Below are 13,670 nucleotides of genomic sequence, written 5' to 3'. Positions count from 1 at the left end.
ATCCTATACTTACACCATTATGCCAAATTTACTGCCAATGCTACCCAGAAAGAAAAGACAAATAACCAAGCTTATTAAATTGGTAGCTCATTCATTCATTCTATTATGTACACACTCACTAAATAAAAACCCTCTGAGAAGTCAATATATTCAGGGTACTAGGTATGTATTCTAAATCCTTCCTTTAGGATCTCAGGAGAAATACTACAACACAGAGAAGGGCTGTGGGATCGTCAGGGTGGAGGGAGCTTTTGCAGAGAGGTCAGTAATTGAACTGAGTCTCAAATGGTAAAGAAAAACCACAGTAAACAGGTGCTAGAAAGATTATTTCCAGCAATGGAAACAGCATGAAGACTTGTAAGGACTTGGGTTTTCTGGGAACTCACTCTAGGTGCCAAGCTCTCTTTGCTTTACAATACTGTATTTAATATAGGCTTTTGCCTAAGGGCAGCTTTTAGCTACTTACTGTCTAGATTACCAGTTACTTTCTAGATCAGTGCTGTCCAATAGAAATATAATATGGAACACTTACATAATTAAAAATTTCCTGGGAGCCACATTAAAGAGTTAAAAAAAACAGGTGAAGTGAATCTTTGAAATGTGACACGTATTATACAACTACGGTGTTACCTCAATTCAGACTAGCCACGGGTCAAGTGCTCAACCGGACCATACCGAACAGTGCAGTTCTAAACCAGGGGTCAGCAAATTTTTTCGGTCTTCGGCCAGAGAATAAGTGTTTCAGGTTTTGTGGGCCACATGGCCCAAAAGCACTACAGGCATAAATGAATCAAAGTGGCTGTGTTTGTGACTCCTGTCCTAGATGGCTGAATTTACTCTAAGTCTGGTTGACAAATAAAACTGACATGTGCGCACAATTATCTCTTATGACCTAACGCGACTATGGTGAACACCGCCAGCTGCTTCCCCCACAAGGGCACATGTTTCATTCCCCTTGCCAGAGACTGATTTAAGAATGGGCATGAGCAACAGTCAGAGTAAGGGCTGCATAATGACGGCCCACTCAAACAAGTTTACTGAGAAGAGTTTAAAGAGGACTTTTTAAGTAAACGTGTGGGCAAGTTTAAGTAGAGCAATGAAGAATGGTGTAGAATTCTGGGGCTAGTAACAAACATCAAGAGAGCTGTTATCGGGGGGCGGGGGGTGGGAAGGGATAGACTGGGATTTCAAAATTGTAGAATAGATAAACAAGATTATACTGTATAACACAGGGAAGGATACACAAAACGTTATGGTAGCTCACAGGGAAAAAAATGTGACAATGAGTGTGTATATGTCCATGTATGACTGAAAAATTGTGCTGAACACTGGAATTTGACACAACATTGTAAAATGATTATAAATCAATAAAAAATGTTTAAAAAAAAAGAGAGCTGTTACCATTCTTAGGCCAGAAAGGGCAAAGAAGGAAAACCATTAAGGAACCACAAAGAGAACTCCTTGGAGAGAACCATTAGACAGGAGTGATGCTACCCCAGCAAGAAGGAACCTAAGTTATTTATTAATACACACACCTTACTCTCTGCTCCTGGATCTCCTGTCGGCACCCCACACCGCCCCCTGCCCCACTATGACCAAACTCTACCAGCATCAGAGGGCATGGGAGCCTACTGATAAGAGTCCATAGCCTCAGCCTTCCATTGCACAAAGTAGTGCAGAAAAGAGTACAGAGGCAAAAGGCAGGCAGTTAGCATGACTTGTAATCTAGTTCTGGCCAATGAGACCTGAGATGTCTATTGGGGAATTTCTAGGAAAGGTTTCCTTGCTCTAAAGAGAAACATGGGGAAACAGATTTTCTTCTGATAGAAATTATTCATTCGCTTTCCCAGTTCTCTTACCCAGACGAGTTAGTAACCCCCGTCATTATTTCTATCCTTCCCTCATCATCACCACCAATTTCCTGGACCCACCAGGCCCCATCCCAACCCCAGATATTGCTTGTTATTTGCCTTCTCTGATTTCAAATTGCCACACGCTGTGGAAATAATTAAGAAAATGGGTCCACTATAAATGGATGCTGTCAAGTCTTAACCAGGCTTGCAATAAAGAATGAAATCTTCATCTTTGCCCCTTAATGAATTTCCATTACATTTCTCACAAGCACAGTTCTAAATATTTTCCACCATTTTTAAATCCTGGACTTACCAAGCAACCTTCAGCTGATCATGTTGGGTACCAACTCCCGTCATGTCTTCTATCTTAATTTTCACAATTTTTAATCCTCTTCTCCAATGCTCCTGTGTCAGAGGAAGGGGTAGCCTATCTCTTTTTCAAGACTAACCCTTTAAATTATTGCCTCGATCCTTTCAATATCCTTTGAGAAGCTGTTCGAATCACTCAACACACTGAGCCATTTATACTGCCCACATTACATTCAGAGCCAACCTAGTCTTTAAAAATGTCTCTTGAATTGTGATCTGGATGTCAATCAGCGGTACTCAAATCCGTTGATTGATCTGTCAGGTATTACATATTTACTTAACGTTTTAGAAACAAATATGTAACACATGAAACATCAAACCTATGACTTTACAGAATTTATTGCTTAGGATGAGTTTTTATTTTCTCAGTGAGATTTTCTTTTGCAAATAATGCTTTAAAGTAGCAAAAGCCCTTTCTAATGAACCTCTAATTGTTCATGACCCAACCATGCCTTTATTCTTTATTCATTTCTCTTTGAAAATAAAATGTCCTAGAAAAGCAGTTTATACTACTTACTTTCACTTTCTCACTAGCTATTCATCCCCAACCTGTGTCTGCAACTCTTTTCTTTCTGGGGTGTTTATGGCCTCCAAATTTCTAAATCCTCATTCTGATTAAACTTGCCGCAAAACTTCAAGATTTAGGAAGTATTCATCAGACCTCATCTCATTTATTCTTTATAACAGCCCAGAGAGATAAGCAAGATAGTTTATTAAAAACAGAAATGATAGCAACTAAGAGTCAAAGAAATTAAGCATCATGCCCACAGTCCCACAGCCAGTAAGTAAATAAGCCTGAACTAAAACCTATCTTCTAACCTCTAGTCATGCAACATAAAAAAGAAAAAAGATTAAAATTAAAACAAAATCAAGGCCAACTTACAAATCCCTAAATTCCTCAAGATGAGTACTAGGCAATGACTAATTACCATTTTTTTAAGTTTCAGTTCTTTTAACAAGCATTTTCTTTGTCTCCTTGTGGCAAGTACAGAATTAGCTAATGCGTAGGCACTGACTAGCAGGTTCTTACTGCCTAGAGAAGTTCAAACTTATTTTTAAATTCTGATTATTTTCTAAAAAAACTGGCCATGCCTTAGGAGATCTTTGTCCCAGTTTCACCTTGCTCTCCACAGAGATATACGTAATCTTAAAGTCGTGAAAACCATCTTCATGTCCATAGGAGGCATGGGTTTAGGAGTATTCCTTGAAAGAGTCAATCATTTATCAATCTTAGAAGCAAAAGGGGAGATAAAAAGTATAACCCATCTACATCCTCTATTTCTCCAATGACCTCAAACACCTTGCAAAATTCTCAACTAATCACGTGTCTACACTACCGCAGAGAAATGGAATCTGAACTATAAATGAGGGTCAGTATATAAATACCATACAGAAAAGAAGATTTAATAGATAATGTTGAAACAACTGGCTAGCCATTTTAAAAAACTATAAAATTAGATCTCTAACTCATTTATTACTCAAAATAAATTTCAGATGAACCAAATATTTGAATCTAAAAAAAAACCCATAAAAGTTAAGTTTTAGAAAAATCATGTTTTTCCTTTTTCATAATCTTGGATGATTTCTAAGCATGACAAGAAATCCAAAAGCAGTAAAAAAAAATTATTTGATTACATAAAAACTACACATGTCAAGGCACACTATAAGCAAAGTCAAGAGACAAACAGCTAGTTAAAAAAATATTCACAGTACATGATAGTCAAAGAATTAATCTTCTTAATACAGAAAAAGCTCATCACAAAAATAAAAGACAGCCATCAGATAAGAAACAAAAATGGGCAAAGGATATGGGCAAGGCTTTTGAAGAAAAAACAACGTAGTCAGTAAATATATGGAAAAAGATCTCCGCCTCGCTTGTAATTTATGAGAACAAACTTATGCTATGTATTATACAATTTCTCACTCTTCAAATTAGCAAGTTTAAAAAAAGATTGGTAAGACATGCTGACAAGAGTACAGGGAAACAACTTAGATGAGAGTGTAAATTGGTGTAATATTTTGAAAAGGAAATTTAGTAATATTTAAACTCCAAATGCAAAAACTGCTTGATCCAGCAATTTCACTTTAAGAATGTATCTTACAAGTGTACTGGAACAAGTCAGCAACAGCACTCTTCCAAGAGTGTTCTCTGCAGCACTGTTTAAAATTCTGACACCCTGGGAAGCAACCCAAATGCCCACCAACAATGGACAAGTTAAATTACCAAGCATTTGTGCAAGAGAAGTACTACAGATGCCTTTAAAAGAATTACTTACATACTAAACAAAAAGATGTCTAAGATTTACCAAGTTTAGAAAAAGCAAACTGCAGAAGCTATCCCCAAAATGATCCCACATGTAGGAAAAAACAAAACATGGTTACTTAAGGGAAGAATTATTACTTTATGACTTTCTATAGTATTTGAATTTCTTTCAAAGAGTATTTATTACTTCAAATTTTAAAATTTATAAGCATATTTCAGCAATTTGAAACCAAACTACCTTGTATTTCTTAAACAAGGACAACTGAAGAGGAAATAGCCCCAATCAACTTATCATGATGATGCAGATTGAGAACTTAAAGGTATATTACGAGTAACCTACAAAAGCAATAAACGGATATACCAATCACAAAAATCGCTCTATAATTTTTAATCTGTAAATAGATTTCTATTCTATAATCAAAATAACCCAGGAACTATCTTACTCAACCAGAGGTAACTTTGGCTTATTTTTCTTTTATCATCACACCTGTATCAACTGTGTGGCTTGCCCACACATGCAGGAAGAGAATTAGCCTTATTACCATTAAACTGTGGTCTTATTTTAAAATCAACAGAGAAAAAATTTTATAGAGATGTGAGAAGGTTTAATGCAGATTATAGTTCTCAGCTGATGGATTGCAGAGCAGGAAACTATAAAACCACTTTTGGGTCTGGGACAGAAGGGCTGCCAGCACTATCAGTGAGAAGATAAGCTAATCCTAGTGAACCTAGTGCTCCATACTCATCAAGAATGCTTTCACATTTGCTCTCCTTGGTTTTGCGTAAGAAAAAAGTCTAAGCATGTGTGACAGGCTGTAAGTATCCACACAGGCAGGCAGGCAATGACTACATACACACTAAGACTCCAAGCCCTGTCTTTGGACTTCCACCCACCTTTCCAACTTTGTCTTCCTATCCTTGGAAAAAACCTACAAATCTATCTCTGTGCTACCTGTCCTCCAGCACCCCCACCACCACCACAGTCCTCTCTAAAAGCAAACAAAGCACCATACACCTAACACTGTACTGTCTTAAACGCCATACCTTTGAAAACTCATACTTTGTTTCTGGCTTTCTTGAAAGCCCCTTCCCGGCCTCTTCCTCAATAGCCAAACTCAAATTCTACTTCCTCTGTGAGATACTTTCCTCCCTCCTAAAGCAATGTTCCCCCTACCCCTACCCACGTTGGTCTCCTATACCATTTAGTTACTATATTTATTTAATCTTATTTATTTATAACATAAGAATTTTCCATTTTAGCATCTTAATCAACTGAACCCACCTACTAGCAAACCTGGTGCACTGTCTTACATACACATCAAAAGTAACTAGGTAATTTACACCAGATTAACCTGTTGGCTGGAAGGTTTAATTGACATTAGAATAACCTATTGGCTGAAAGGCAGTAAACCAGATTTTAATCTCAGAAGCAAGTGTTGTAACTAAGGGCATAATTTAAAAACTGCTAAAAGCAATTCTTATCCTAAGAGCCTAGAATGCCAAGATTTAACTTTTGATAGTTATTAAAAGTATTTAGATTCCAGAATGTTCTAGATAGGACAAAGAAAAGATTAAAAAATAAAAGCTCTTCCTTCAAGCTCTGCATCCCTACATGTTCCTAGTAACTACACCCTGAAAACTGTCATAAAGCTGACTATGTAATATTTTCCCCATTAGAATACTGTTACAATTTGTGGTTGTATATCTGCTCCAAGGCTTGGTGACATGCAGAGGTAAGATCAGGACTATTAGAAGCAAAAAACTGTTATAGGCCCCCTTTTCTTTCAAAATAGTCAAATTATCCTTCATGCCCTATTTTTAAGAAATTAATGTATCCATTATGCCTGGGCAAAGCTGTACTCAAATGATTTAGCAATGTCTCTAAAACAGAAAGTTGCCTCAAATATATTACACGCCAGACAATAATGATCATTGACTGTATTTTGTTTGCCCTTTTTGAATCTGAAACCTTTTTAGGATTATTGTTTTAGCACACTTCTTTTTTTTTTTAAGTTAAAAAGCTGTCAAAGAAAATATCACCTAGTAACTTCCATTTCTTTTAACTAATCTTCCTATAACGAACTAAGATATTCAAACTCATTCTTTTGAACTTAGAAGCTATAAAAAGTACTAATTAGTATTCAGTAACTTTATTGCTGGCAGTAATTATGTTATGTCTCATTGCACAAAATCTTTTTCAAGTAAAGTGGAATCTGTCATTTTTCAAAATGCCATAGGGTTTATTCAAAAGGTCACATGATCCATGACTGAAGAAAGGCTGAAGAAACAGGCACTCTCATTCTGCTACTGGAGGGCAGTATTTCCAGAGGGCAATTTGACAACATTCCCCTTGGCAAATCTTATAAGCATGAATTCTCTCTAACCTAGAAACAATTTCTAGGAATGTATCCAAGGAAAAATCAAACACTTGAACTTTTGCTTATCTGCACTTTGTAAAATAAACATGTTTTGCTTCTATCCTACGCAGGCAAAAGATGTATTCTCAACCTACTCAGTTGATCAAAGCTCTAAGTAGACTGGCCAGTTTTAGAATTCAACGTACATACTGAATGAAGGGGCTATCAAATGAACAACGCAGCTAAGTAAAAGGCAGTCAAAAATACGTACCACCTGTAAACAGAAAGGTAGATAATTTCCTCAACCTCATCAGGGCATATACAATAAACTGACAGCTAATATAATTAACAGAAGGACTCAAAGCTTTCTTCCTAAGATCAGAAACAAGACAAGAATGTCCACTCTTGCCAATTCTATTCAACATTGTACTGGGAATTCTAGCAAGTACAATTAGACAAGAAAATGAAAGGCATGTAGGTTGAAAATGAAATAATAGAACTCATATTTGCAGATGGCATGATCTTGTATATAGAAAACACTACAAAATACACACACACACACACCTCTCTTAGAACTCAAAAGTTCAGCAAGGTTGCAGGCTTTGATATCAATATACAAAAGCCAGCTGCATTTCTACACATTAGCAACAAATACTTGAAAAATGAAATTAAGAAAACAATTCCATTTACAATAGCATCAAAAGGAACAAAATACTTAAACCTTATATTCTGAAAACTTTAAACCATTGTTGCAAGAAATTAAAGAAGACCTAAATACAGGCATACCTTATTTTCTCATGATTCAGATATTGCGGGGTGGGGGGAGTTGGTTGGTTGTTGTCTTGTTTGTTTTACAAATTGATAGTTTGTGGCAACCATGTGTTCAACAAAGCTATCAATGCCATCATCCCAACAGCTTTTGCTCACTTGATGTCTGTGTCACACTCTGGTAATTCCTGCAGTATTTCAAACCTTTCCTTATTATATTTGTCATGGTGATCTATGATCAGCGATCTTTGATGCTACTATTGCAAAAAGATTACAACTCGAGGAATGATGGCTAGCGTTTTTTATCAATAATGCATTTTTTAATTAAGTTATGTACACTGTCTTTTTAAAACATAATCCTATTATTGCAACCTTAATAGACTACAGTATAATGTAAACATAACTGTTACATGCTCTGGGAAACCAAAAAATTCATGTGGACTCTCTTTATTGTGATACTCAATTTATTGTGGTGGTCTGGAACCAAACCTGCAATATCTCCAAGGTATGCCTATACATAGAAAGATATCCTATGTTCATGGACTGAGAGACTTGATACTGTTAAGATGGTGTATTTGTTTCCTAAGGCTGAAATAACAAATTACCACAAACTTGGTGGCTTAAAACAAAAAATTTCTCTATCAGTTCTGGAGGATGAGCTGAAACCAAGGTGTCACAGCAGGGCCGCACTCCCTCTGGAGGCTCTAGGCAGAATCCAGCCCTGGTTTTTCAGCTTCTTGTAGCTACCAGCATTCCTTGACTTGTGACCACAGCATGTCAATCTTCAAAGCCAGTATCTACAAATCTCTCTCTGGTCCATCTTCAAAACACCTTCTCCTCTGTGTGTCATCAAATCTCCCTCTGCCTCCCACTCATGAGATTGCACTCAGGGCCCAGGTGGATAGTCAAATAATCTCATCTCAAGATCCCTACCTTAATTATATCTGCAAAGACCTCTCTGCCCATTTTTCTTGCCAAATCAAGTAGCATTCAAAGGTTCCAGGTTTTAGGACCTTTGTGGGGAGAGGGCATTTTAGAGCCAACCACAGACGGTAATACTCCTGAAACTGATGTCACCCTAACCACATGCACAAGAATGAAGTTGAACCCTTATCTTACATCATACATAAAAATTAACTCTAAATGGATTACTGAATCTAAATGTAAGACCCCAAAATGTAAAACTCCTGAAAGAAAACACAGGAGACAAGCTTCATGACATTAGGCTTGGCAGTGGTTTCCTAGATATGACACCAGTAACACAGGCAACAAACACAAAAACAGACAAATGGAATCGTATCAAACTAAAACTTCCGGGCATCATGGACACAGTCAGCAAAGTGAAATGGTAACTTATGAAATGGGAGAGAATATCTGCAAATCATAAATCTGATAAGGTGTTAATATCCAGAGTATTATAAAGAACTCCTATAACTCAACAATAAAGCAAATAACCCAACAAAAAAAAATGGCCAAAGGATATGGATAGATATTTCTCTAAAGAAGATATACAAATGGCCAAGACATACATGAAAAAGTGTTCAACACCACTAACCATGAGAGAAATGCAAATCAAAACCACAATGAGGTATCACCCTACATCCACTGGGATGGCTACTACTAAAAAACAAACAAACAGAAAGTAAGTGTTGGTGAGGATGTGGTTAAACTGGAATCCCTGTGTGCCACTGGTAGAACTGTAAAATGGTGCAGCCAAATGGAAAACAGTATGCCAGTTCCTCAAAAAAATTAAAAATAGAACCACCACACAGTCGAGCGATCCCACTGCTGTGGATAGATCCAAAGAATGGAAAGCAGAGTCTTGAAGAGATGTTTGAATACCTATGTTCATAGCAGCAGCAGCATTATTCACAACGGCCAAGAGATGGAAGCAACTCAAAACTCCCTGGGCCTCCAGCATGTAGACTATAAATTGTGGGACTTCTCAGCCTCCATGAGCCAATCCTTCATAATAAATCATATACACACACACACACACACACACACACACACGTATGAATATATATATTCATAATAAATCATATATACATACACACACACACACACACACACATACACACACGTATGTATCTCCTATTGGTTCTGCTTCTCTGGAGAACTCCAATACACACACCCACTCTAAGAACTGTGTCTCAAACTTTAAGCTTATAAATCACCTAGGAATCTTATTAAAATGAAATTTTTATTCAGTAAGTATGAGGTGGGCCATTTTTAACAAGCTCCCAGGGAATGCAGATGCCCCTGGTCCTGGCTGGTGAGTCACAATGACTGGCATGGTGTGGTGTCCTTTAAGCATTCGCTATTCAAAGGTCACATTTTATCCATCTGCTTACTCCCCAAAGTGAACAAATGTTAAAGGAAGTGAAGAAACACTGCCTGTTTTCAGATCAGCATTACTTATATTAAACCAAGGAGGAGGTCATACTTCCTGTTTTAAGCTAAGCAATCCAATTTTTATCATACGCATTAAAACCCAGAATGATTGAAACTTAATGAACTAAGACAATAAGGACTACTGACAACATGTAGAAGTTAGAGTAGTTTAAAAGCTTTTTTTAAAAATGAGACCTGAAGAGAAAACTGTATCTGGTGACAGAAAGTTTCAATAAAAGGACAACATGGATTATCACCCAGACTTTAAATCACGGAAGAGAAAGGTTTCTAACCAATGTTGGCTCACCTTTTTGCACAAATTCACACTTTATATTACACTAAAACTAGTCCATGTGCAATATAACTGTTTCATAAATAGTGAATTAAAAGTCTAACAATCAATGAACTTCATTATGCAAACCTACGCAGCAACACTTATATCCCTGGATCCAGCTGCTGTATTTACAATTATATTTAAGTAGGAAAAGCAAAAGCTTTTCTTTATGAAAGAAGCCTCAGGATGCCAAAGACAACTTGTCTCAGAAAGTTCCACACCTATCTGTTAACCACACAAGCCTCCAGTTTCAAATCCTTGTTGAATTCAAACCTGTACAAATGTCACTGCAAAGATACATGGCCTGATGCAACAGATGACATCAGCTGGAGTGCTTACAGGTCCATCAATCTTCTGCATAAACCTTGACCTTAACAACAAACACGGTGTCACAGTCTTCTTTGTATTCATACATTAAGCAAACCTGGACATGAGAACTAATAAAACTTCCTAAGTCTCTCCCTCCCTCAAGATTTATAACTTAGTACTGAACTGACTAGGTTAGATGCCCTGCTAATTACCACCATTATGCTCACTACACCTATTAAAAGAGTAATTTGTAGCACTCATTTGTAGCAATCTAATTATTTTAAAGGGGGGAGTTCTCACTCACTTAACTTGGCCCTCCGTGAGGGCAAACTCATCTGTCTTCATCACCTGCTGCAGCCCAGCACCTGGCAGGGCACCAATAATCACTGATAGGTTAGGTGGTAGAAGGAATGAAGAAATGAATGAATGATGTCTAAAATATAGTAGATATCCCCACAAAATGTTCACTGAATTAAAAAGAAAGGCTTGTTTTCTTATTTCTTTGTTTGTTACCAGATATATAAACTGTATGTGATAAAAATCCTAAACTCAAGCATACACTGCAAACTCAGCTTTTAATAAAGCTCACCTCTAGGAGAGATGAGGCAATTTTCACAGCAGTGTCACCAGCAGCAGTATCTAAGGCAGCTGTGACTGGCACTTAACCCAGTGTGTTCCTTTCTACTCTCCTTATTAATTTACTTTCCTCTTCTGCACCATCACAGTGCCTACCAGCACATCCACTGATGATAAAGAGTGCTAAAGAGATGGTAGTTCTTGTTCTAGAACACAGGGTTTCTTCTCTAGAAGCCTCACCATTACTCAGTATCTCCAGGGGCTCCTCCGAACGGTCTCCCTGTCTTTCCTCCTTTTCCTCAGCATCTTCACTGGACTTTGACAGCCGTTTTCTCAGCGACATCTTCTCTTCACCCACCATTGTGTCGCCTACGAAAGAAGACACACAGCTTTTAACTAAGTATCTGGCTTAGGCAAATTTCACCACAGCACCATATTCAGGGCAAGGGGAAACGATATACTCTCTTCCTTTTGTTTTACTTTAGTCATGTTTAAGCATTTTCTGAGTACAAGATACTATAACAAGTATGAAGAAATAGTCCCTATAAAGTAATTAGCTGGTTTCAAAACATAGCCCCACTCTTAAAGGGTAAGTCAGTCAATGAAAAACAAAGTACATGAAAAATGAAGAATTAAATAAAAGGTAGATACAAAGGTGTCACAAGCTAGAGCACAATCAACATGTCAGGTCAATGGTAAAGACAATACATACCTCAAGTTCAGAGACAGCAGAGATCACTGAGAGATGTAAAGGTTTCACAGAAAAGATATGTGAACTGAGTCTTACAGGAGGGGAACAGAGCCCCCCGTGGGCGAGAACGGGTGAAAATAAGGTCCTCGTAAGCCTGTTCCGGGGACCGTGACTGATCAGACTACTTCACTAGAGGACAAGAAACAAGTCTTTCGCTGAGTATCTACTAACGGCCAAGACTCTAGTGGTGCTTTAAGCTTTCTCATCTGATCTTCATAATTCTGCAAACAAGATGTTATTACTCCCAGTTCACATATGAGAAAAAGTAAGGCTCCAGGAAGTTGCTGTCAATGCCCCACACACACACACCAGGAGCACACCACTGGTTGAACAAGTCGAGTTAACCAGGAACGCACATCATGGGAAACTGGAGGGCATCCCAGTAAAAGATATTAGAAATGACTTATTCAGGGTTTGGGATTTGGCTAAGTGATCTTAGGGGGAAAGTCCAAAAGTCCAAAAGCAGCAAGGGTTCACTCTGCATCGGGTGCTGTCAGCGAGGGAGGACAGTTCGATGACGGGGTACGCCAACAGTCCTCTATGGGGAGGCAGACAGAGGGAGGCTGATGCTGTAATTGGTAAAGCAGCAACGATCCTTCCCAGTAGCCTGGAGGGGGGGATGTTGGATGTTGGATATTTTGTGACTTGGACGATGTTCATGTTTTATCTGTCTTCAGATGTGATTACGTCATGCTCTTACTCTTGTCTTGATCCATCATGGTCACAAGATGGCCTTGTCTGATGCTGATGTTCTGTGAAACCATCTGCGTTCCACAGAAGAACACCCAAAGACCTAGCTGCGCCAGGCCAGCTCACAGCAACCCAAGGCCCGGCTGATGGGGCAAGCGCGGCCCGAGGATGTCAAGGGCTGCTTCTCCCCATGCAGCAACTTGCCCGAGACCACACAGGGCCAGAGTTGAACCTCAGTCAGATCCAAACTGCAAACACCACCCCCCACTGGGATTTTTTTCTTAAGTTGATAACAGAGAAACATGATGAGGGAAAAAGATTAAAAAAAAAAAAAAGAGCTGGAGTCAAACTATAAAGGCCTCACAAATTAGGACTTTTTCCAGCTAGGCAGTGGTGAGCACTGAAAACTATGCTCAAAATCAAATTTCAGGCAGATCAACACCAAGACAGTACAAAGTTTACTCCAAAGCAGTGTTTTTACTATGTATGAAGTTGTCATCAGTCTGAAACAAAAAGAAAAATAATGAAGTACTCACTAGACTATTTTTAAATTCTAAGATTATGGTCTTTCTAACCATTTATGTTAAGACTTCCTTTTCTGTATGAAACAGAAGTCATGGTGAGTTTAATTGTTTTCTGAAATATCACTGCTTGGCAAAGTAAATATCTGACAGATCTAGATCAGTTTCCTTCTATTTTTTTCTTTCTTCTTTTTTTTTTTTTTGCATTTTCATATTCTTTTTCATTATAGGTAGAAGTACCTTTGAAGTATAGTCAGTTTACAATGTTGTGTCAATTTCTGGTGTACAGCACAATACTTCAGTCATATAGGTACATACATATATTCATTTTCATATCCTTTTAACCATAAGTTACTGCAAGATATTGAATATAGCTCCCTGTGTATAAACTTGTTTATCTATTTTATATACAGTAGTTAGTATCTGCAAATCTCGAACTCCTAATTTATCCATTCCCACCTTCCTACTTTTTTCTGAAATGAAAC

The 13,670-nt window shown here is 37.8% G+C and overlaps 1 protein-coding gene across 1 annotated transcript in view; it reads right to left on the bottom strand.

Moving 5' to 3' along the window:
• The window catches only part of SOAT1 (sterol O-acyltransferase 1), a 60,488-nt gene that overhangs the window by 36,980 nt on the left and 9,838 nt on the right, over positions 1-13,670 (bottom strand). The window contains exon 2 of the mRNA XM_074349872.1: positions 11,464-11,592. Coding sequence (XP_074205973.1) covers positions 11,464-11,584 — 121 coding nt within the window. The 5' untranslated portion in view covers positions 11,585-11,592. The remainder of the gene's footprint in view (positions 1-11,463; positions 11,593-13,670) is intronic.

The sequence above is a fragment of the Camelus bactrianus genome, chromosome 21 (genome assembly GCF_048773025.1).
Source record: "Camelus bactrianus isolate YW-2024 breed Bactrian camel chromosome 21, ASM4877302v1, whole genome shotgun sequence".
NCBI lineage: Eukaryota > Metazoa > Chordata > Mammalia > Artiodactyla > Camelidae > Camelus > Camelus bactrianus.
This window is presented reverse-complemented; position numbering and strand designations above follow the sequence as displayed.